General features: G+C 41.0%; 1 protein-coding gene across 2 annotated transcripts; it reads left to right on the top strand.

Annotated features, from left to right (window-relative positions):
* Window positions 1-2815: 2815 nt before the first annotated feature.
* Window positions 2816-8799, top strand: irx6a (iroquois homeobox 6a). Of its 2 annotated transcripts, none has more exons than XM_064313441.1 (7): window positions 2816-3497; window positions 4419-4679; window positions 5260-5369; window positions 5669-5958; window positions 6234-6890; window positions 7388-7502; window positions 7927-8799. In XM_064313441.1, the coding sequence occupies exons 1-6, from the start codon at window positions 3432-3434 to the stop codon at window positions 7495-7497; spliced, it is 1494 nt and encodes a 497-aa protein (XP_064169511.1). In that variant the 5' UTR covers window positions 2816-3431; the 3' UTR covers window positions 7498-7502; window positions 7927-8799. The 2 variants fall into 2 exon arrangements, with proteins under 2 accessions (XP_064169511.1, XP_064169512.1); XM_064313442.1 differs by having other exon boundaries at window positions 2819-3497; window positions 4469-4679; window positions 7927-8798.
* Window positions 8800-24406: the final 15607 nt, after the last annotated feature.

The raw sequence follows: 24406 nt of genomic DNA, 5'->3' as shown, positions 1-24406 counted from the left end.
CTATAACTGAGGTATTACCACATACTGTACTGTTTGCTAGCCCCCCCCCCCCCCCACCCTGTGATGGCCTGCAGAGATTTTGCATTCCCCCCCACCACCCCACACCCCCACTCCCCACCCTGGCCCTCCAGTGAGGGAATGAGGCTTTTGAAGGTGGCGAGAGCCTCAGAATCGCACACACAATCTTTTCCTGCGGGATGAAACAAACATGTTCTGGCTTTAACCTGTTTGCTATAGCCTACCAGCGATACTTGGGCATGTCTTACGCCTCACAGCCGGAATCTGATGACTTGTAACTGATCGGATTCTGATCTAGCAGAGCTGTTTCATTGTTGTTTGCCACTGTTTTCCAATGCCAAACTACTACATGCATACATGTATAGACTTTTCTTTTTCTTGATTTGGCTCTGTACTCCACAGTTTTTTTTTCCCCAGATTTGTGATCAAACAATTCACATGTGGTTAAAGAGAAGATCCTCAGCTTTTTATTAAAGGGGATTATGAGGCTGAGAAATAAGAAAAAACAGTCAGAGACAGGCCAAATCTTAGGCTTACCAAAATCACCTGTTTGGAACATCATAAAGAAGAAAGAGAGCACTGGTGAGCTCAGTAATCACCAAGGGCATGGTAGGCCAAGGAAGACCTTTACAGTCGATGACAGGAGAATTCCCAACATAATGAAGAAAAACCCCCAAACACCAGTCCGACAGATCAGAAACACTCTTCAGGAGGCAGGCGCGGATGTGTCGGTGACCACTATCCGCAGAAGACTATACAAACAGAACAGCACGGGCTACAATTCAAGATGCAAACCGCCAGTTAGCCGCAAAAACAGGATGGGCAGGTTACAGTATTCTAAGAAGTACCTAAAAGAGCCTGCAGGGTTCTGGGAAAAAAGGTCCTGTGGACAGACCAAGATTCAGTTGTTTCAGAGATACTATCGTGGCAAGAAAAAAAAGTGTGGAGGCCGAAAAGAAACTGTCCATGGTCCAAAGCTTGTCTTCACTGTTGATGTAACTGCTGGGGATGAGGTGGACCGGGAGGTTTTCAGCATGAATATGTGAAACTGTGTGATGCTATCAAACCAGTATAGGGTAAATTCCCTAAGGAATGTTTCCAGCATCTTGTTAAATCAACGGCATGAAGAATTCAGGCTGTTCTGGAGACAATGAGGGGTCCTACCCGGTACCAGATAGGCGCACCTACTAGTGGCTTCTGTGTGTATTATATATACACACTTCAATACTGACAGAAAACTGTTCTAATTTTGTAGAGAGCATGGCTTTCTATTTAAATTTAAAAATCGGATTTATTCGACTATCTCTGACGCAGCCCTGCATGTCCCCTTATCCTCTCATCACACAGAGAAATGTTCCAGTACGTAAAAGGTCGTAAATAAGGTAAACCAAATGACAGATATAAAGATTGTGTTTGCGCAAAGTGGCAATTCGGGTGAAATAAAGTAAATATTTATAAAGTTATATGTGGGCGCCTTTCCAACATTCCGCCCACAAAGCAAATTCCCGCTCAGAGAAAGAGAGCGATACACCCCTCCAAGTTTTTTTTTTTTTGCTCTGTTGTACTGTGACCGATTGAGTATCAGCCGCCAAATGACACTGGCCTTCCAGGCATCGTGTAGCTTGCTACGTGTCATTACGTGTCATCAGCTGGAACAGGCACACTCGAGATCGGTGCGCTGCGACCATAGCTCACATTTCTATTACATTTTAATGAGCAACAAGAGGCCCACTGTGCAGTATATGATTGTAATCTCCTTAGTTTATCTTAAAACAGGATTTTATCCCGCAGCTCTCTGGCGCCACTCTAAGAGAAAGGCTGCAATCGCAGATGGGTCTCCAAAGATTTATCAGGCATCTAATCAAGGGTGAAGGCAACGAAACACTGGGCTCATTTCCTCGGTAATGCTAAAAATCTAGCCAAGAGGGGATACGTTCCACGCGGGAAGGGACGGAAACTAGTTGCAGGATACTGCATGACAGTATACTCGGTGAATTGTTGTCCATTCCGAATTTATCATGGAGTATTTCATATTTTACTTTACTTTACTATATTTAGTGTTTTGTGTGTGTGTGGATTACACCAAATACATTTGTAGTGAAACTGATGATATCATTGAAAATATTGGAGCATCTTTAATGTCATTTTTGATTATCTGACAAAGTGATTCTCTATGATGCATTCCTGCAAATGCGCACTAAAACGCACCTCTCATTACACCCTTTTGAATAATCACTCTAAACAACTTTCCATCTGCATTTACTTCTTCACTCATTCCTTGTTCGAATCGTTTCTCAAAATTTAATTCAGGGTGTGTTACTCCATGGTTAAACAAGGACACATTCATTTGTTAATTGATGCAATTACGCATTACTCGTTATGGACACGCCGGTCTCCAGGCAGACATCAATCATTCCTCTATTGACCTGCCAAACCATTTACACGCATTCCTGATGGGACAATTTCTGGCTTTAATAATGAAAAATGGGAACATCGTCATCATTAATTTGGGGCAAAGACCTCTGACCAGAGCGGTAGTCTTCACCACACATCCAGAGACGACGCTTTGGTGCTTTTTGTTGTTTATTCAACTTAGTTACTTTCGTCATCATAAACCCTCTGTGAAAATAGTGGGTCTGTTATTGCCTCACTGTACCTCCGCGTGACAATATAATTGCTGATTTAGACCCCTGCAGCTTTTCAACATTTTCGCCCAAACTAATGTTTGACATAGCCTATTTGCACACCAATTATTATTTTCGAACAACCTAGCTTTACGAACAGCAGATCAATCATAAAGTCTTAGTGAGTGGGTACAGCAGGACAATAGCATGAAATAGTTATTAAAGATGTTCTAAGAGCTGCAGTCGACATTCAGCAAAGCCTCGGGCATTTAGTTGCGATTATCCAGAAAGAAGCCAAGAAGAAAATCACATAAAGCAAACGGGACACGAGTGCGGAGCGCGCGTCTTAAGAAAACGTGATGTTAGATGTGATTGGTAAAGACATTATTCTAGACTTGCTGTCCTGCCATTCTGGGATTACTCTGACGTCACACTGATACCCTCGCATGGATGAATGCTAAAGAACTATAGAGGCACAAATAATAGCACAAGCAGACTCCATATCTTGCAAGACTTACGTTAACATTTAGCCCTCTTCAACTATAAAGCACAATAACTTTGTGTGTACTCTATTTCCTTTAAAGTTATTTTATCATCATTTTTTTTTTTCGAGGATTAAAAAAATAACAATATCTGCTGCCGTATACAGCTTCAAGACTCTCTCTCTCTCTCGTTTAAGTAGCCCACGATCATCTATTATTAAGTAAAAGGCCGTACGTTGAAATGTGGGCTAGGAGGTGCACTTGAAGTAGATTCGGTTACAATCGATCAGTGGGAAGAATATTGCTGATGATAACAAAGGAAGCAGTCATGTCATTTTCACAGTTTGGATATCCTTATAACGCAACTTCACAGGTAAGAATATACGCTTCAGTTCACCTGTCGATTTCCCCCCCCCAATGCGTTCAAGGCATTATCTATTATTTTGAGGGGTTTTATTTATTTATTTTATTTTTTTGTAATGCTTCAGAAATTAGAATTTAGGATTGTTGCCAGTTCAAGGCTATTTTAAAAAAATCAGGTTTGTTCCGTTTTTAAAACTGAACATGTTCGCTCAATGAGTCATTCTGTGATCACTGTATTCATACAATAATGTGATGACAGAATGTTTATCCAAAACTATAAGATTGTCAGATTTATGCTACACATAACATCATTTAAATTATAGAATACACTTTGAAGAGCTCAGATTAAGTTCAAAGTGATCTGTAATAGGATAGCCTACACGACATTAACCTACTGAAGTAACGTTTGAAGCATGAGTATTGTCGATTTAAATGTCGTACGTCTATAAAATGTCTAAAATTCAAAACTTGATTATACGAGTACTGCTGCGCAGATTTCCTTTGAGAATAGTAGTTTGCCGAACTCCATATAGCCTTTGTCAGAAAACTTTCCCGTCAAGTTCAAATCCACGCTTTTCTGTTTTCAGTCTATACTGAGCATATTAAAATATCAACATAATCAGAAAAATGCAAATCGTCACATTTAAAATAAAACGAATAAACAGTTTTCGTTCACTTTGGTTTATTCCACATTATTTTTTGTTACAAATAGAAATGGTATTCTGTATTTTACTTGTGAGTTACTTGGACGTTTAGGCAAATTTTTCCGTATTTATAAATAAGTTACTAATATGCCTACACACATCCTTTAACACACACGCTCATCTGTCCTGCAACTTACCTTCATGTCCTGTTTCTAATCTTTTTTTATAACAATTTACGAGAACAATATGTGCGAATAACCTGTCTATCCAAAATTCTCTTCATCCAGTTTTTCGTGTCGGCAAACCCCAGTACGACTTGCTGCGATTCGATTTCCAGGTCGGTGTCTGACGCTTCCAGCGGTTCCCAAACTGCAGCCGCATTTTGCTGCCCTCCTTATGAGAACCGTCTCTTTGCGAGCACAAGGACGGAGCTTAATGCGGCTCTCGGCATGTACGGTTCGCCCTACGCAGCCGCGGCCGCCGCCAGCCAGAACTACGCCAACTACTTCCCGTACAGCACCGACCCCTCCGCTCTCTACTCCACACTGGTAAGTGCGCGATTTAATCTGATAAAACAAGCACTCAATCGATCGATCGCTGCTAGCTTGGTGTTTATCGATTCGTACCATTGTATTTGAACAGGTTTGTAGTTTATACAGGGCATGGGCAGAATTATACTTTAAATTAGACTCTTATTAATGACCTTCCGTGAGACGGGTTTTATTAACTTATCAGGCAATAGATAACAATTCAAACTCCACTGTAGTCATCGTTATTGCCTATTAATAAATTAAGAAGTAGCCTACAATATACGTGGCAAAAGGAAGAACGGAGAACGTAAATTATAATGGAATTTTCATTGACCAGGGGTACAAAATATGTACATGATAAGAAAAAAGAAAAAAAGCTATTGAGATCCAAACATCAATGGCAACAGGGCTTTCCGAGAAGTTCCATAAAAATACAATGTTTAAATGCAGCAAATGTGAAACTGTTGGTTTGGAAAAAAAACTATATCATCACTTTAATTTACTGTCTGTAACTTCAAAGGCTTAAGACTACTGAATTCACGTTTTTCCACTCCCCTTGTTCTCCAGTCCACCCTAACTGATGGCATTATTGTTTTAGAACCCACAGTATGACATCAAGGATGGCGCTGGCAGTTTACACTCTGGAATCACTCAATCTGCTGCATATTACCCCTACGAACACTCCCTTGGGCAGTATCAATACGACAGGTATGCATCCCGCTACCTACTCACTGCTGAAAGAGGAGCGTATAGCTACTGGAGACAGACAGCTAATAAAACGTACAATGTGGACAATCACGCATGCCAGAAAAATGTAGCGTCATGTAGCTGAGTGTCCGTGATGTCATTTCCTGTTTGCAAAATAACAGAAGGTATTATCTGCACTGTAGAGATGTGTTGAGACTGATCAGTGAAAGGAATACAGTATACATTTTAAGATGCGCTGATGTGGGAAAAAATGTACATTGTTGAATTTGCCCTCATAGGCATTGCATTCTATAATTCAGGTATGGCACTATGGATTTCAATAACTCAGCCAGGAGAAAAAATGCCACAAGAGAGACTACCAGCACTCTTAAGACGTGGCTATACGAGCACCGGAAGAACCCGTACCCCACCAAAGGAGAGAAGATCATGCTGGCCATCATCACCAAAATGACCCTCACACAAGTGTCCACCTGGTTCGCCAATGCCAGGAGAAGGCTAAAGAAGGAGAACAAGATGACATGGTCCCCCAAGAACAAAGCAGGAGATGAAACAAAGGATGACATTGAGAAGAGCAACCAAGACAACAAAGGTAAAACAAATTTTACAGTTGTCCATATTTCAATATTCAGTAACATTATTCCATATCTCTCTCCCCCCCCCCCCACCACCCCACCCCCCACCCCGATATATGTCCTTTTTTGGCTGGACCACAACAGCAGGGCCAGCCCTACAAACGCGAATGTCTGTGACTGAGTGAGTGAGTGAGTGAGTGATGAAGTTACACCATTGGGCGGCCAGATCACGTGTGTTAGGTCCAGCCATATACTAGGTTTTAACCTGGTCCTGTTCTTCGATTTCTGGCAGATCCCAAAGACTGTAAGGAGGGAAAGGAACTTCAGCTGAGTGACTTGGAGGACATGGAGGATGACGACTGTGACAAACTGGACAGCGACAGTGACAAGGTCTCTCATGGAGAGCTGGCCCCTCACCGGTCCATGGCTGGGGAGCTTCAGAAGGCAGACTGCAACGGCAGGCTCGCCCCCCCTCTCAACAGCTTCCACGCTTTCGCCTGCAATAACAAGAGTGCGGAGGCACTGGCGTCGGACCTCTTGGAGCCCGCGGCAACAAAACCTCCAACGGCCATCGCGACAGGCACGCTGGCCCTGTCGCACTTCGAGGTGTCCGAAAAACCCCGGATCTGGTCGCTGGCACGCACCGCCGCCCCCGACGCCGTCCTGGGGGGCTCGCGTCACGGCGACGACTTTAGGACCGGGAACGCCAACACGGACTGCCGCCTGCAAGCGGCACGGCTCACGGTGGCCAGCAGGGGGCGGTGTGGCGAGCCGAGGCATCCGCAGGACACCGCGAATGTCCCCGGTGTGGACAACTCCTTCCAAGAGGAAGGCCCGCGGTCGCAAAACAAGGTCTACGGCTCCTCCAGCTTTTCCCACAAGCCTCTGCAACTGCACTGCTCCTCCTACCCCATGTTCTCTAACACGTGCCAGTATTCATCCACTGAAGGTTAGCCTCAGAGTTCAGACATATCAACACAATATCACCCACCACCAGCATTGTGTGTTTTGTATTTGCGACTGTACTCATTTAATTTAGTAATTCATATTTTTAATGTACAATAATAGCTAGGACCTTTACATGTCTCAGGATTTTTTTTTTAATTCTTGTTTCAAGCCAACTCCTTATCCAGAAATCCAATCCATTTGGCTGTTTATATTTTGTTTGCTATTAATTTCATAAACAAACACATACGTTTTCTTTAGGAGATCTGCAAATATTAGGCTGCTGTGCACAAGAGTGTGTTCATTTGTGACTTTATAATGACTGGCATTCCTTTCCCCAGCACTCTGTAGACAAAATGCATGCTTTAGATTTAACTGTTCTCCATGAGCACTCATTTACACAAAGATAATTGTTTATAGTTCACCTGTACACCAGTTCATATATCACCCCTTATACAGCACATTGGACGTGTGAAAGCTTAAGAATACAATTATTCACAGGATTCTCAAATGGCAGAAAACCTGAACCAGGCCGACCAGCCCTCAGTGACACATGTCTAACGCAGCAGGAAGACAAGGTCACGACCTTCAGACCAGCCATGGAAAGGTGAAGCAGGTAAGCCACTTACATGTGAACATATAGATACTCTCTCGCTCTCACTCCCTCTCTCACTTTCTCTCTCACTCTCTCATACACACACACTCACACCAGACATGACTGACACCCTGTTCATTTTTGTCCATCAAAGCAAATTCTATCCATTTGTTGTAATCCAATCAATGGGTTAATATAAGATCATTTAAAACATATCTTCATACCCTGTACACATGTAGGCTCAGGATAAAATATGAATGTGAATGTAGAACGAACACTTTATGGCTGACATAAACTGCATAAGTCAATTGCCTGCAACTGGTAAAACATTGTGTACATTCAAAGCGATTATCATCCCACCGCAATATGCGAAACAAGAAATCATTCCATATTCATATTGAGTGATAGCGCGCAATAAATTTCGTTATCTTTTTGTTTTTATCAGGTTGGTGGAGGTACAGCCAATGACCGCCGGGACATTTCAAACTTTATGCACTAAGGCCCTGAAATAGAGTCGAAGTTCAAACCGTTACGAATTATGCCGTTTAAAAAAAAAAAAGCCGCCTGGACAAACGCTTTCTATAAACTGTGGATACAGCCATACTTTTTGCACAATGTTCTTAACGATGACGATGTCTGTATGCAAGAAATACGAATGCAACGGACTGGGAAAGGGACAGAATTCATACGTATGCACTGGGCAATCCTATTTATTTATTGTTTGCGTGTTGTTCGTTTATTTATTCCTTTAACAACTCTTAAATCATGTGCCCTCTCACTGTAATGCTTTGTATTTTATTTTCACAAATACGTCTACGTGTTATTATAAGTTTTATGTTTGGTTTTAGAGAAGTATAGCTTATTGTATGTCGTTGTGTTTGCAGCAACTGGAATGGAATACTGATATTCCATATGTTGTTTCTGGGCATAAAAAAACACGTTTTTCATTTTGGAGTCATTGTCGGTACGAATTTTTTGCTGTATGAAAAATTTTATAAGAATGATTTTTCAAAATTTGGGCTTCTGCTTCGTAATTTCCAGATGAACCAACCAACCCAAACAACAAATGAAAATAAGTTTTAACTCGAAACATAAAACGGGGTATTCGCACGAAGGACCATTATTAGTTTCCATTATTTTGTCAAGATAACTTTTTTGTCAATTAACTTTACAAGACGATGAAGAAAGAATACAGGATATCTCCATTGTCTTTATTTTGATGTTACGTTCTACGTTATATTACTGCCCGGGGTAACAACGAGGAATATATGATACATAATAAACATTTCCATTTTGCACCACTGTATCGGCAACTTAATAGCCTAATTACGGTGACTAAGAGGTAGGCCTAATTTATAGATCACACTGATGCCAATCATGCTGGTGGTTAATATGGGACAGTGTCCGTTATTGTGTGGTCATGCACTGTATATCCTAAATGTATTTATAAGTCTATGGGATTCTGATCAAAAGACTTAAACATAAACACAAAGCGAGTAAGACTAGGGATATTTAACAGCCCGCAAATTTAGAATCGATAGCCAATAAGTTTCGTCTAGGTTATAGGCTGCATGTTGTCTGTTTTCATCACCGATGTTTACAACAGATAGTAAAAGGGTCATGAACCTATCTGGGAAGAATTTTGATTGATATGTTTTAAATTGTTTATAATTTTAAACAAATATCTGTTTAAAATGGCCCATAAGCTCAGAATCATATTATATATCATCAAAAATGTAAATTAAATATCAGGATCCCGGGATTCTTATTTTATCAGGTCGATATTGTCTAACCAGCATAAGCGATTCTTTGAGATGCAATATTACGTAAAATAGCCTACGTCGAGGAGGAAAACGATAGGTAAATTATGCCAGCACAATATAGGCCTACTTGTCGTTAGGTAGGCTATTATTTAATTTAGACTAGCATATGATCTATAGATGTTGTTCTGCCCTTTGCCAAAATTTAGATAGTTTTACATCACAAGCTGTTTTGTTTTATTGTTCCTGTAAAACGTGAGCATTCAATTTGACAGAATAAGTGCATGACAACTTTTTTATTCTTGTTGTCTATAACGTACTATGGCCTACAGGCTGTGGGCATTAATGTGACGTGAATGCGATGTGAATTCTGGATTTCATACCAACATCCCTCTCCGAAAGGAAAGACTTTCTTGTTTACAAAACATGACACAGTCTGCTGTAGGAGTGACCCCCACGGCTTAGAGGCAAAGAAATTAAGCTACCAAAAGATGAACATTATTTCAGATCGGATTGTCGGGATTAACTCTTGTAATAAGAGTATTAGGTCTATTCAAAGGCGTTTCCCGATGGTCATCTTGTGGGATGGACCAGCGGGGGGCTGCAAACAAATACACGATAGAAAATCGGCTACCGTTTTACATCGAAGCAAGTCATTTAAGGATAATCATGACAGAAATGCAATACCGAATTGTGTTTTTATTTTTCGATCGCTTTCCTCTCACTGGCCTAACACATAGGCTACATGTTATTCTGCAAAGACGTTAGTTCTCCTGAATGTTTGTCCTTCTTAATAATTTTTTAAACATTAATAATTTACAAAAACACATACGTGCAACTGTGTGTAGTCAATAAACTAAAGATTGTGGAATAAGAAGGTAGGCCTAAATCAATGATGTAGAACAAAAACTGCTAAAACCACGCCAACATATGCCTAAACCCTATTTTTTTATGTGTACACACGGAGGTAATTATTTTATTAAGGTAAATTAAAACTACAAACTTATATTTCGCTGAATTTTACAGTTAGGATTGCAAATGGGACTGACACCCACAAACCTGGTATGTGTGACTGGAACAATGTCTTCACATAATATCCTAGCAATTTTAATCAAATGCTTTCTTCCTTCCTGCATCTAGATGTGTAAAAACACATGGCATGTCTCTACATTTGAAATCACAGCATGTTTATAGCCTATAGTCAAGGCTATCTTTCAAATGTTAAAACAATGTAATTATTTTAATTAATTTAACTGAGTCTACATCCAGTTAATTCAGCTAGGCCAATCCTCATTTTAAGGGGAGGAAATGCAAGTAAAATTTCTGTTTGCTCGAGGAAATAAAAAAACAAAACAAATAAGGTCACATGTTGGGCATATCCTAAAAGCTAATATCGTTTTATTTTATTTAACTTCAACTGACAAAAATGTAAGATTATCTATCTAGAACACTTCTGTGCAATCTGTCATACAAGCGAGATTTGCAAATCTCCCACAATATAATCTTTTTAGTCATATTTAGAATACAGATTTGATTAAAAACAGGAGCTGGAAATAATGGCAAATAACACTGAGAAGAATGTTATTTAGATCACAAAATTAATATTTAATTAAAATTTGGATTCACCCGGATTTGTAAAGTCATGAAGAATTGCTATTGTGGCACATTTAGCATGCAGCAGTGTTGACAAGATTAAAAAAAACATAATTAAGAAATTCCTAGACTTATTAATAAATATCCTATATTTTTTTATAGACAACAGCTACCACAATATAAAATAAACTTTGCAACCATTCAACTGTGACTTTATCCGATGCTAATGGAACATATCCTCGGTCAGACTCGCAGTAAATCAAGCACTTACTCACAATAGGACATCCGTGTTGCTATCAGGACTCCTTGTCTAAACACGAGGATGTTCAGTCTGAATTAAATATTTAGAGGGAGCTTAATTAAAACTCAGGCTGTAAAGAAAAGCTGCCAAACATTATTGAAGGTAATGATGCATACAGAATGGGATTACCAGAGGAGCACAATACACCTGGGGGGACTGGGAGGAACGGTATGGGAGACGTGCCATCTTTCAGGGCTGCTCTTGGGCGGCTAAAAGATCAATTATAAACCGGCTTCTAGAATCGGCTCGCCAGCCTGCTAAACCAAGACTAAAGGGTGTAGGACTACAGGCTTGTAGCGCCCAACAAGAACCCATACGTTCATGCCTCATTTAAGGCTTGTATTAAACCTGACTATCAGCACTGACATCTTACGGCAGGACTCTAAACTAAGACATACAATCCCAGCCATGAGCAACATTATGATGTAAAAACAATCAGTGCACCGTATATGCACAGCAAGCCAGAACATAATACTACCTCGTAATTTGTTTTTTTTTATTTGAAAAGGGGTCCATGCGTGCATAATCCCAAACCGACTTTGCATAATCTCTAATAGAAACATAACAAAGAAACTGCAAAGTAAACAAGCGTGCTGAAAGAGACGAGAGATATAGGGAAAGACTGAAATGCACTCATCAATAAACAGGTTGAGCCAAAGCTTTATTTGGGATTTGGCATTAAGAAGAAAAAAAAAACCCACTTGAACTCATCCAGTTTCTTATTAGGTTGAATTATCTTCTGCTGTGTGTGTAGAGAGGAGGCCTGCCCTGATGACCACATTACACAAAACTGATCCCCCAAGTGCGCAGTCAGAACTCCTGCCGTCAGGGCCTCTGTCTGGTCAGGAGAGCAAGCCTGTCTATGCTGGGGCCTTTTAAAGCCAGGATGCGATATCATACAACAGTAATTGCACACACAGAAGTCATTCAGACATACATTCAGCAAGCATGTTCCCTATGTCTGCTGAACTGGACCTTTATACTGAAAATTAGTTTCTTCCAAAACAAGTTATGAATGCGTAAGACATAAAGGAATGTTTATTTTTTCATACAGTGCCGTGAAAAATTATTTCCCAATTTCCTCTATTATTGCATATTTATTGCAATCTCCTCTATTATTGCACACTGATCAAGTTTCAGATCAAGCATGCTATGCCACAATCACAGGAAATACCAGATGAGATGAGAAAAAATGTTGAAATATATCAGTCAGGAAAGGGTTACAAAGCCATTTTTAAGGCTCTGGGACTCCACCGAACCACAGAGACAGCCATTATCTCCAAATGAAGAACACTTGGAACAGTGGTGAATCTTTCCAGGAATGGTCAGCCGGCCAAAACTTCTCCAAAAGCGCAGTGACAGCTTATCCAGGAAGTCACAAAAGATCCCAGAAGAACAACCAAAGAACTTCAGGCCACAGCTAAGGTCAGTATACATGACTCCACAATAAGAAAAAGACGGGGCAAAAATGGAATAATGAAGGAAACCGGGAAGGGGCAAATTACTTTTCCATGGCACTGTACCTGTTATGATGTTCAAAAGTCTGTGATGTATAACAAGACAAAGCTCATTCATCAGATAATATATATATATGTATATATATATATTCAAAAATATTTAATTCAATGAAAGTGCCACTGTACTGAAATGAATGCAGTGTCCTTGAGATTGCACATAATTCTGTTCCAGATTGATGACACAAAAGTACATTTTGCACTGGGACCATTATTGTGACTAATTACTGCTAATAAGGGCCATTATGAGAAACAACTCTGTACTCAAAGCTTCGCAAATGAGCCAAAATGGAGGTGCCAACTGACGTATCCCATGCTGAGCAAGGAAGTTTCAGAAACAAAGTCTTCACGACAATGGCTCGGAGTTCAAATGTTGACGACGGGGACAAACGTACACACTTCATTACATTTTGTCAAAGGGCACAATGAAATGTGCGTAGGGCATTGTTCCCGGGCTTGTCCCTATCCATGGAATTTCTGGTCACCCATGTCTCAACAAGGTCCTCACTAATGAACTTCCTCAAAGATAATTATGGGATCCAAAGAGCAGCCACAGCGTTGATGAAAAGCGGGCTTTGTTTGACGGCTGGAGGGTGTGTGGTGACCCCTGGTACTTTCTGAGGCCTGGCTATGACCTGACCTGTTCATGACTACTGGGTGATGCCACAGCAGAGGTTCAAAGCACCCAGACTGGCAAACTCCCCAGTCGCCTGGCCTGATCCTTATTTGGTGGATGGAAACAAAACAAAGATGGCTGAACTCATAACGCGAGACTGCCTGTTTCTCTGTTGCCATTGTCCTCAGAAGACCTAGTCCTTTTAAATATATCAGTTGCTACTCTGTAGGTGATAACACTAGTTTGTATTCATATGGTCTTCTGCTCCTATTAGTTACTCTTAAATACAGAGCCAACTAATATTTATATCTTCCAATGACATCTGCTGATATAGGCCTATTACATAAATATCGATATCGGCATTTATTCCACTGATAAGACACAGATATTAAATTAAAACATGTTACAGTAATGTTGGCCACAGCACTTGAGGTTGCTTTCTGAATTTGTTTAGGCGTTGTGGTTTTCCCAGCAGGCGCTCTCTCTCTTAGCACATTTACCCCGAGACTCTTTATACTCTGTGGTTCTGCTGCAATTGCACCACAAGAAATCAAGGAAGTCAGCAGACCCCGTGGTGCCAACTGTCCAGTAAGTTCCTTTCCATGAAATGCTGTGCTTGTAAGCGAATAAAGAACAATTTCAACACTCGCTTGCGCTTCCCTGAAAAAGTAGCATGAAGTCCAGAAATTAGTGTAAATTCATGCAACCCTGACTCAAAGAATGACAACAAAGATGAATAAAAATGGCCGCCTCCATTCTGAATTACTGTGTAAAACACTCTCAGTTTGGTTTTTGGCCACAAAAGACCACAATAAGTCAAAGTGTCAATATCACTGCATGCCCTATATGTCACTTTTCCAAGAAAGCAAGTTAGCTACAACAATGCTAGAAAAGTTTGCTTGCTTGCTAGCTGCCTGTTGCCATTAGCTAACTTGGACACTTAGCTATCATTATTTATACTAATTATTGCTTTCAAGCACAGATAAAATATTGTTATGTCTCTGATTGTATCTGTAAGCTTGTCATATAAACATTGATTACTGGATCAGTAACAACTGGCAAAACCCCGGACAAGACATGCAGCTTGCTCATGTTCCCATTGAAAAGGATCAAAGACAAATAGCTTAAACGCATTACAGCAACATTTGTCCATTACACTGTTTTCCTATCATGTTCATCTGGGGAAACCATGTGCATAGGCCTGTGACATACACAGTGATTACAATCACCAGTGTCATTTTAATACTCCCAAATAATCAGATTTGATCAGATTTAATGTTTTATTTCTTTCAGTATTTCCCTCGACTTTTTCTCAGTCAGCTCAGTTTCATGGCTGCTGCTCAACTTTAGATTAACTTTCAAGTAAGACATATAATATCACCATCTACCCACCGTCTCCCTGGGTAAAACCGTGCTCCTTTATCCTTACATCAGAATAAAACCCTCTCAGAATTAAATGAGCAAGAAACAGACACGGTACGCAATTCTGATAAGACCAGAAAAGATGGGGAGGCTGACAGTACTCTTTCCTGCTGTCGGTTAAAAAAAAAAAGACTTTTAAAAAATATCTTAAAACATTTTTTATTCATAATCTAATACATTAATAATATTCATATTGGCTTTGTTTCCCTTTTATGGACCTCTTATAATACCATGTTTTTTCTTTGGCACAAACTAACTTTTTTTATACTTTTCATCGAAGCATATAATTAAATGACAAAACTGAAATGCCAATCCAAAACAAAGTTAGTGTATCTAGAGTTGTGGTGTTATTTATGGGGATGCAGCACAGGCAACTAAGATTAAAACCTGAAAGGTGTGCTTCAAAATGTTCTAGGCCGCATTAATTCAGTATTATGTCAGCACACCAAATAGGCTATAATTTGGTAAAGGGAGACAAGTATTTATTCAGTTCCGTGCAAACAAAAAAGGCACATATTAAAACTGCATGTCTTGTTGAGTTACAGGCTGTCAGATTTATCAAGTGGGCTGCAGTAAGCCAATCATATTGCAGCCATAGGATTCATTTCCCTGTTGATCAGTTGTTCAGTCAGGTGTACTGGGCCACCACTTTAGAATATGTATAATATAATCAGCATGGGGAAGTGCTTAACACGAGAGACAGTTCTGTTCCCCATATTTAATGTTAGACATCACAAAATGAGGTTTGTTTGACTACGTATGTGGATTCAGATCCCCCCCAACTCTCCGCTTAAATTTCACAATTTGGCAGACATCACTTTGGCTGGATTAGAACCCATAATGTGAATGAAATATTATTTATAACAGAAATGCAACTTCAACTTCACATTTCAGTCTATATGTTTATGATAACAAAATGCACTCAAAGCATGGAAAGCATGTTTGCTACTGTTCTGTCTAGGCACCTGACAATCACTTACACAGGCCTATGTGTTGATATTTCATTTAGGCTATGTGGAGCCACACACTACGGTCTACACATACTTCTTCAACATGTTCCATGTAGGCAGAACACTTAGTCTCATTTCAGATTGTGAAATATACACTTGCAAACAGCATGTTCAGCAAGCCGACACTTTCTGTCCGTACTTCTTATCTACAAGACGAATTGCCATATTTTCACGTTTTCATGCAGTCAGACCGGTCGCACTGCAACACCGTGCTACGTGCTAACGCAGCTTACGTACCGCGAAGAGAGAACTGAGAGAAAACGAAGAAGTTTATTAGAAGTAATGTTATGCTTCAGGGGGTTGCATGCCAGTCACGACTTCTCCATTAAAGCTTCTGCTTGAGCAGAAGAGACATCAAAGTGGGGCAGTTGTGACACGTTCACATTCTGCAGAAGCGAGGCAAACACTGGAATGAAAGCCCCAAGGGTGACATGCAGACCACACATTGTCAGAGCTCGCTCTTAAAAACACAATGTCATAAAGTTCCCATTATTTGCGTGTGGGATTTTTTAAGTGGGGGGTGGGGCGGGCAGGTTGCGTCTAATAATAGAGAATCGTAATTACACGTATTATTGGCTGTCTTATTTCAGCTGTGATTAATTCAACTTAAAGCCTAAGTGTTTGAGTTTGTCGCTTTCATGTGGAAACCACAGTGAAACACACACCTTTCCATTACCACAGGTGGCCTTACAAATATTTATGTGCTGAAGTTAATGCAATTTCAGTGAGTTTCCATGATGTGCTCCGTAGGAATCTGTTATTGGAAGACATTTTCAATGGTCCTTTGGGGGAATACTCTCATCGTGTGGTTGTCTAAAAAGACAATAAATGCATTTGTTCAGAAACAACTCAGGACTGTTACTGCATATTGAATGATGACTTTTGATAATAGGAGAGGGGTGTTGTATTCCAGAAGCACAACCAACATGACCTTGGTGGATGAAGCTAAAGTACTAAGCTGCAATATTCAAAACACTGGTTGCCACAAAAACCTGCTAGCAGAAACAAAACAATTACAGGCATTGCAACATAAGCCAGCGGTCCACCAATTAACTGCTGGCGATGTACAACTTTGGTCAGATAAACAAAAAAAACAACAACAAAACAAAAAAATCCCCTAAAATCATTTCAGATCCAGAGGATGTGGTAGCAGGAGTAAACAAGTTTACAGTGATATCCATAACAGAACTATTTGCAGAAAGGGGAGATGCCTAGCCAACTGCAGGCAGTATAAGAGACCTGAATTTAATGTTTGAAGGCCAAGGCCCTGAGTAAAAGCCCAGTTTGGGTTGCTTTCCTCAGTCTGCAGGTTTCTCTTTTATCATGTGGTCTTTCTTCTTAGATCTCTCTGTCCTTTCTGTTCAAATGAATAAAAAAATAAAAAAAGGATTTGTGGGGCTAAATTCTTCCACGGCACTTGCAGCTCTTTGCCTATGGGGAAAGCAGCGGGGAATCGGGCGGTGCGAATTCTCATCGTGGCAACGCTCACAAAACCGTGCGTGTAAGCGCCTGTTTTTCACCCAAGGCAAAGAACTAACACACATTCAAGTTTCTGCACAAAGATATTACACGTGACAGACCGGTCAGGATGGCTTTCAACTGCAATTCACAGCGTGAAGGGCTGACAGTTTAGAAAACAGTACACTTTGTCATTCAAAAAAAAAAAAAAAAGAATAAATCCCACAGCATGTGAAGATATTGTATCCTTGATCACCAGTCTCACAATAGCTCATAATTCGTATCCTCTTTTGCCTCAGACTACTAGAACAAAAAAGAACAAGAGACACAGAAGGAGTAAAAGGTGACATCTAATGGAACACTAAGGCATTGAACTCTTCTCAGGTCTACACTAGCAATGCTATTCAAAGTTAATACAACCCTTCCTGTAGAATTTGGAAGGGGTGGATATTTAAGGGCCCGAATGCCCCAATGTTAAACTTTAACACAATGCCAGAATGTTGACAAAACCTACATGCGCAAGGTAATTATGCGTACGTATGTCTGAGCACCTCACGTGTCTGCAAAAAAAAAAAATACATACATATGTTGAGTGGGGATGTGAGCATGGATGAGAAATATAGATAGTTAACAGGCGTAATATAGATAACAAAAGGCGTTAATGAAAAATGACTGGCTTAATATCAAAAGCAGTTTTATATAATCTGAAATTTCACTCTCCCGCAATTTGCCTTCCGTTAATCCCTCAAAATGCTGTGCGCTGTCTTCTCTGAAATGCAGATTTATGGCACCAATATGTCCCATTTGAATGCGTTAACAGACTATATGGTATTCCGGGGAGGGGTACATTATTGCAAACACACATTTTCCCCAGTACAGTATTAGGAGTTATGAGAACAGCCATCCTAAAAATGAAAACCATAAATCATATAATCCAGCTATTACACCATTAACAGGAGCACGGTTCTGTCGTTTAGGTCATGCTAAGTGTTTGGGCTCGGGTTGTAGCCGTTTACGGCAGACAAGAAGCCTCAAGTGAGGGCCCGTGGTCTTTCATCCCCAGCAAAGGGCGCATTGTCTGGGCCTGGCCTGGTGCCGGTGGTCCCCGTGTATACGGTCCCCCCCTGTCTGCATGCGGAGCCCCTGGGCATCTGCTCCACATTTCACTGCTCTCCTGTTCCTGTCTTTCAATTTAAGTTCTCAAAATCAGATGCCTCGTTGTGGTCTGCCGGAGAGAACCCGTGACAAACCAGAGCCGAATTTCCGCAATCTTTTGCGGCGTTTCGCGGCGACGGCAGCGCAGATTTGTTACTAATTTTAAAACTTGGCAAAGCATGTGTTCGCCGCCCGATTTCCCTAACGCGCCACGGTGAGCCCCCGCCCCCCCCCACCCCCCCTTTCCCCCCACCCACTCAACCCCGTCCACAACACAAACACATCGCACAAGAAGAAGCAGGGGCTCCCAGTTCTCCGATGGCTGCAAATATTTAGGAAAAGTTTTCCTTTTAAATGCGAATCGGACGAGATTACCCGGAGATAAGTGGCATGGAAAATAAGCATCTTTGTGTACTTCAGAAAAGGAAAAAATAGAAACTACAAAACAAAAACATGAAAGAGGTTGAGACTCCTGTTGCATTTACATTTATCCAGTTCAGGTTGTACAAATTGCAGGTCACAGCAAAACACAAGTACAATATTCTATATTTTAGATTTGGCACAGGCTTATGGGCTCAGAGGGGGCACTATGAAGGTAAAATATAAGTGTTTGTTAATTTGTAAAAGAAGCAGTATGTTGCAAAACCTAAATGCAGCAACATGAATTCAGGACTTTCCCACAACAAAAACCCACACGTTATTTTACAAACAGTCATCGTATTAGTCATCTCCCTCCAGTTCAAAAAGAAGAATTTAAACATGATTATTTTCTGTTCGGCCCTACTATTCAGTTCCACCCTGAAACCACAGTGGCTGTGGATGCACAGTCAGGGCTGTTAAAACACACACAGCAGCCACTTCATTTGAATGCCCTCAGCTTTCCCTCCCTAAGAATTCTTTTTTCTTTTTTTGGTGACAAGGTCAGGGATGTGTTTTTGTTTTTCCTTCCCTGACAGGGTGTTGTGGAGAAACAGTTGATCTTTTTTTCTCTCTCCCCCCCCCTCCCTCCCCTCTCCTCTCCTCTCCTCCTCCCCTCCTCCTCTCCTCTCCTCTCCTCCCTATTGTCTCAATGGAGTCTCCCATCTTGGGCTCCAGCTGCGTCTGTCACCCGTGGAACAGCAGTGACCTCTAGAGACCGTTCTATCCACGCGCAGCGCAAGAGAGCTCAGTGACACGGCCCTTTGGAACACGGCGTCGGGTGACCACGTGTAATCACGGCTGGCCTGAGCCAGACCCTGGCGCGCGGCGCGCTTGGACACACAACACTCTCATCAGACGGGATGTAATAACCCCCCCCCCCCACCCCCCCGGACCGCCACGGAGAACCGACACCCCCACAAATCTCCCCAAAGCGCACCACCAAAATCGAAACCCCATCTGATCTAATGTGTCCAGCAAAACATTTTCTTGGTTGTATTTCGTATGTCGTAAAACTGAGCGCGCCTACAGGTTATTTACGACTGTTTGTTCTCAGTTCACGTGTAGTTCATTGAAGCAGACGTATTGCATACGTTTATGCTTAAAACAGAGACAGATTAAATGCATTAGCAATATTTTTTTTTTGTGTGTAACTCACGGTAAAGGTGTTGCATACCACTATGGGATCCAGAATTCTGAGGCTCCATCGAAAAACCACAATCCCTAAGGGTGTACCACCTTCTTCAGAGATCCTCATTTTCACAATTCAATAAGAAAAAAAAACTTTTAAATTCCTATTTTCAAATTAATTACACCATTACTGTGTAGGGATCCCCATGGAAATCCACATTATTGTGCTGTAACAGGACTCTTACCAAGCTCTCAAGATTTACTTTGAAATGTTTTACTAAACGGCAGCTGTGTTTTCATAGCTGACTAGATAGACACGTTGTAATTTCCAGCTCATTCCAAGGCATGTACCCTTAACGGCACACAAAGAAATTCAGCGTTAATATCACAGCAGATATGCACGTAGTGACAAACGACATCGCACGCTGAACAAAGCATGAATGTGATCAGAAATTTAAATAAAATAAGTTTCATATGGTGAGCATTTCAAGGCACTGTGACCATAATGCATTGCTTTGGCTCTCTGACAGACAGGGGAGATTTTTACAGGACCGAGTATCAGATGAACTGAACTTGTTCAGATGCACAGGTGCTGTAGAGTTTTTTTTAATGTAGTACTTCTACTCATTTCTATCATTTTTCTATCTTGTGCTGGATTATTGAAGATGATTGACTATGTACCAGGGATTAAGGCTGTAAATAACTCCAGACTGGAGCGGTAAAGCCCCTGATACCCAGGTGTTGGTCAAAAGTTGGCCAAAGATGGGCATCCATGGCAGCCATGATGCAGCCTGAGCAGTGGATTTTAGGGCCAATTTTTGCACAAGGATACACCATTTTCCCTTTCCTCCTTTATATTTTATTTAGCAGTATTTGAAAATGCTTTCAAAATAAATAAATCAAAATAAAGCCTGCACAATCTTCATATATTAAAATAAGTTTTATTTTTGTTTTTATCACAAAACCAGTCTATTTTAGTATGGCCCAAACCACTGCGTTAGCACCTTCAGCTGTAAACGGGCCTGTTTTCAAAAAAGGAGCATATTCTTTCACAGTATACACAACAGCTATATCAGGGTTACGTGCCTGGCACCACGACATAATTCACTTTATATGCAACTCAGAAATAAATATATAACTGAAGAACCATTTGGTGGTAATAAATTACAACCTTACCATGTTAGCAGTCACAATGCAGTATGTACAGAGGACAAATAATACAACTGCAAAGTAATTTCACAGCTGAAGTACAATGCATGACTACAGTAAAAGCACGGTACGCACATACCTCATATCCTATTTTGAGCAATCTTGCCAGGAGACATATGTGTTGGGAGTCGTGATTCCCAGCCCGTCTTCCCTAAGGTTACACTACCTTACAGTGAGGTTTCACTACATCGAATGATGGTTTTTTTGTAAATTTTCTGAGACAATCCAGATTTATTTAACTGGACGTCATGCAGGTTGAGTACTTACTGTTTATCATTTATTTGAATGAACGCTGTTAGATTTAATAGATGCCACTGCGGTGTTGAGACTAGGATCCCATGACATAAGCTGCACAGTTGAATGCATGCACTGTACCGTATTAAACCTTGGCTGTCCTCATATTCGGCGCTGTGGGCTGCGGATGGACTGTAAACAGATGCAGCCGACCACGCAGCGTATTCCTCATTAAAACACACATTTAATACATGAATCAAAGTCAGAGGGAGGAAGCCGTAAATCTGGGTGACGGGTATCCCGAGTGAAGAATGTGGGTGTGGCCTTCACAGCTGTACCCACTCAACCGCATAGCTCACAACGCCCGCACCCCACCCCCCAACCCCCCCTAAAACATACACACGCCCACCCCATCCCCCAAAATGCACGCCATTAATATCCACCAGGCCGCAGGGACGTCTCCATTCAGCGTGGCACTGATGTGGTTGGCGGGACAGAGCTGGAGGACCTCTCACATCACGTGGCTCGGTCCTGTGGCTTTTAATGTCCTGTTTTAAATCCTCACATTTGCTGACCATATTTTCCAACCAGGGAAATTCCTTGGCATGACTTTCTTGATGTGGAAGACCGTGAATTAAAAAAAAAAAAAAACCCTGAGTGTCTAGGACCAAAAAAAAAAAATTATATTTACCTAACAAGCATATTTTCATGCAAGTTACGATTATGTGTAAAGATGACTAGAACACTACAAAGTTCACTTTGACAGCGAAAAATACTGGATATTTTTGTAATTTCTGGTTATTTTTCAGACTGTACATTATAACAGATACATTTCAACTGACACAAGGGCACAGAATTTTACCCAAAATGCACCATCAGAGCACGATGATCTCTTTTTTCTTAACAGCAAGGCAGCCCTACCACACACACACAGAGGATGCTCATCGACTAGAGTAAAAAGTGATAAACCAAACTGTAAATATATTATCGTGCTAAACACATATTGATTTGAGAGAGGTCAGGGCTTGGTGCACTAGGCAGATGATATTGAGAGCGAGGCCCTGTTACCAAACATGAATCAGACACATCGCAGCCTCTGGTCATATTTTTAAAATTGCTTAGTTGCATAGAAGTCCCTTTAGTGCTGAACAGACTTTCATAAAATTGATTTTCTCAGTATACCCTTTTAGCAGCTATAAGCTTGAAATATGAACCCTTCATTGTCGAAGTGTTTCATTTTTTTTTTTTTTTGCCCTGTAACTAATGATCAGAAAAAAAAGGAGCGTTTGAAATTCTTCACGGGAACCATTTCCATAATTAAACAGCGCTAATAATAGAGCGCTCGCTGACTTTAAACAAACAGGCACGAGCACGGCTTGCTGCTTTTCATTTGGAAACCTTTTGCAAATGAGCCCTTAATAAGTTCAGGGCTGAAATGGGCACAACCTTTCCTCATATTTCTCATTTATAGGCAAATAAACGGTGGCATTTACCTCAGGGGGATACGGATTGGAGAGGGCCACAATTTCCAGCGCTTTAAAAATTATATGATCATAAAGCAATCATCTTGATTAATATTCTGTTTTCGCAATTAATTCCAGTCAACTGTGTCTCTGTGTGTGTGCGCGTACATGTGTGTCGGGTGTGCACTACCGCTGCATCGTTCAACGCACATATCGAAAATGATCACATTGTTACAATTAGTAATACGACAATCATTTTACGAGAACTTGACAGAACGCTTATTTGTTCGCCGACTAAAACGAGCGCGGCAGGCTTCAGCCGGAAACCGTGTTCGCGTGCGTTCATTCTTCGGTGCGCGTGCGGTGTGAGAAGAGTGGATTTATTCCATGCCCACACCAGACTGCAGAGATTTCTCCTTTGTTGACTTCGGCGCTCAGTGAAGGCTGTTACTTTATCAGCTTCTGACAGCAAGCTGCTGTAAACTGCAGCATTACAGGGGGGAGATGAAAATTATGTATGAAAATAAGCCTCTTAATAAATACGAGAGGAACAGAGAATGGGCAAACAAAACGAACAGCGCTCTCAGTCAGTAATTTACACATTAACAGTGTTTAAATTATTAAACAGATCTAAAAGAATAATTGACCATATATTTTACCCTTTTTTCTCCCCCCCCCCCCACCCCCCACCCCCCAACAGCTTGCCTGAGGTACTTGACATTCACAAATGATTTGTAATGTAAATGACCTAACTGTATTTTTACATATTTTAACAGCAAATGGAATGATTGACTACAGAATCTACCTACAGGTGAGGGTCAATTATCATTTGAATAATTGAGCTGCCACAGCAGACTATGTGCTGCCGTGGAGTGTGACACATTTTTATCTCCGCGCATTTCAATGAAGTCAGACTGCTACATAAAAGGTTATCACCTAGGAAACATATTTTCCTAAGCACAAGTTAAACATGCAAGTGAGATCGGCACAGATATTCAATTTAGCCAGTGAACCAGAAACCCATAAATATTTCAACGGAATCCAACGAGATGATTTTTTTCTTTTACCTTCCTTTTTTTGATCCAATTCCATTCGAGCAGCATGAGAAAAAGGGTGTAGGTGGGTGTGTGTGTGTGTGTGTGTGTATGCGTGTGTGTAGTATAAAAAATGGCATACAGTAGCCTGTCGTTTAAGTGGCCTTTTTAATGTGCACCATTTCTTTTCCCGGGGGGATTTCCTTGGGGGTTGCATCTAGCGATCAAGTTCTGGCCATCGGTCACTCCAAAGTTCACAAAACGTAGAATAATCCATATTTCTGAACTGGCATATTTGGACTGACACTCTGTTCAGTCTCACGCACAGACTGCAGCTCAGCATTAATCACACCCTGCATGCTCTAGCACCAGTAGCAACCTGGAGACAGCTGAATGTGAAAGGGTGGTCATGTAGACCAAGAGATTAATCAAAAATGCAGAATAATAGTATCCAATCCAACATTATCTAATAGCATTCACTAGCTGCTCGAGACTCTGGTATTTAAGACATACAGGCAACCCTGCACATGCAATTCTACACATACACACAAGCAAGCGTACACCAAAATACACACAAAGGCACATACAAACACTCACATGCATATAGC

Source organism: Anguilla rostrata, chromosome 16, assembly GCF_018555375.3.
Source record: "Anguilla rostrata isolate EN2019 chromosome 16, ASM1855537v3, whole genome shotgun sequence".
In the NCBI taxonomy this organism is placed as follows: domain Eukaryota; kingdom Metazoa; phylum Chordata; class Actinopteri; order Anguilliformes; family Anguillidae; genus Anguilla; species Anguilla rostrata.
The sequence above is the reverse complement of the archived record's forward strand: the minus strand, read 5'-3'. Positions and strand labels throughout refer to the sequence as shown.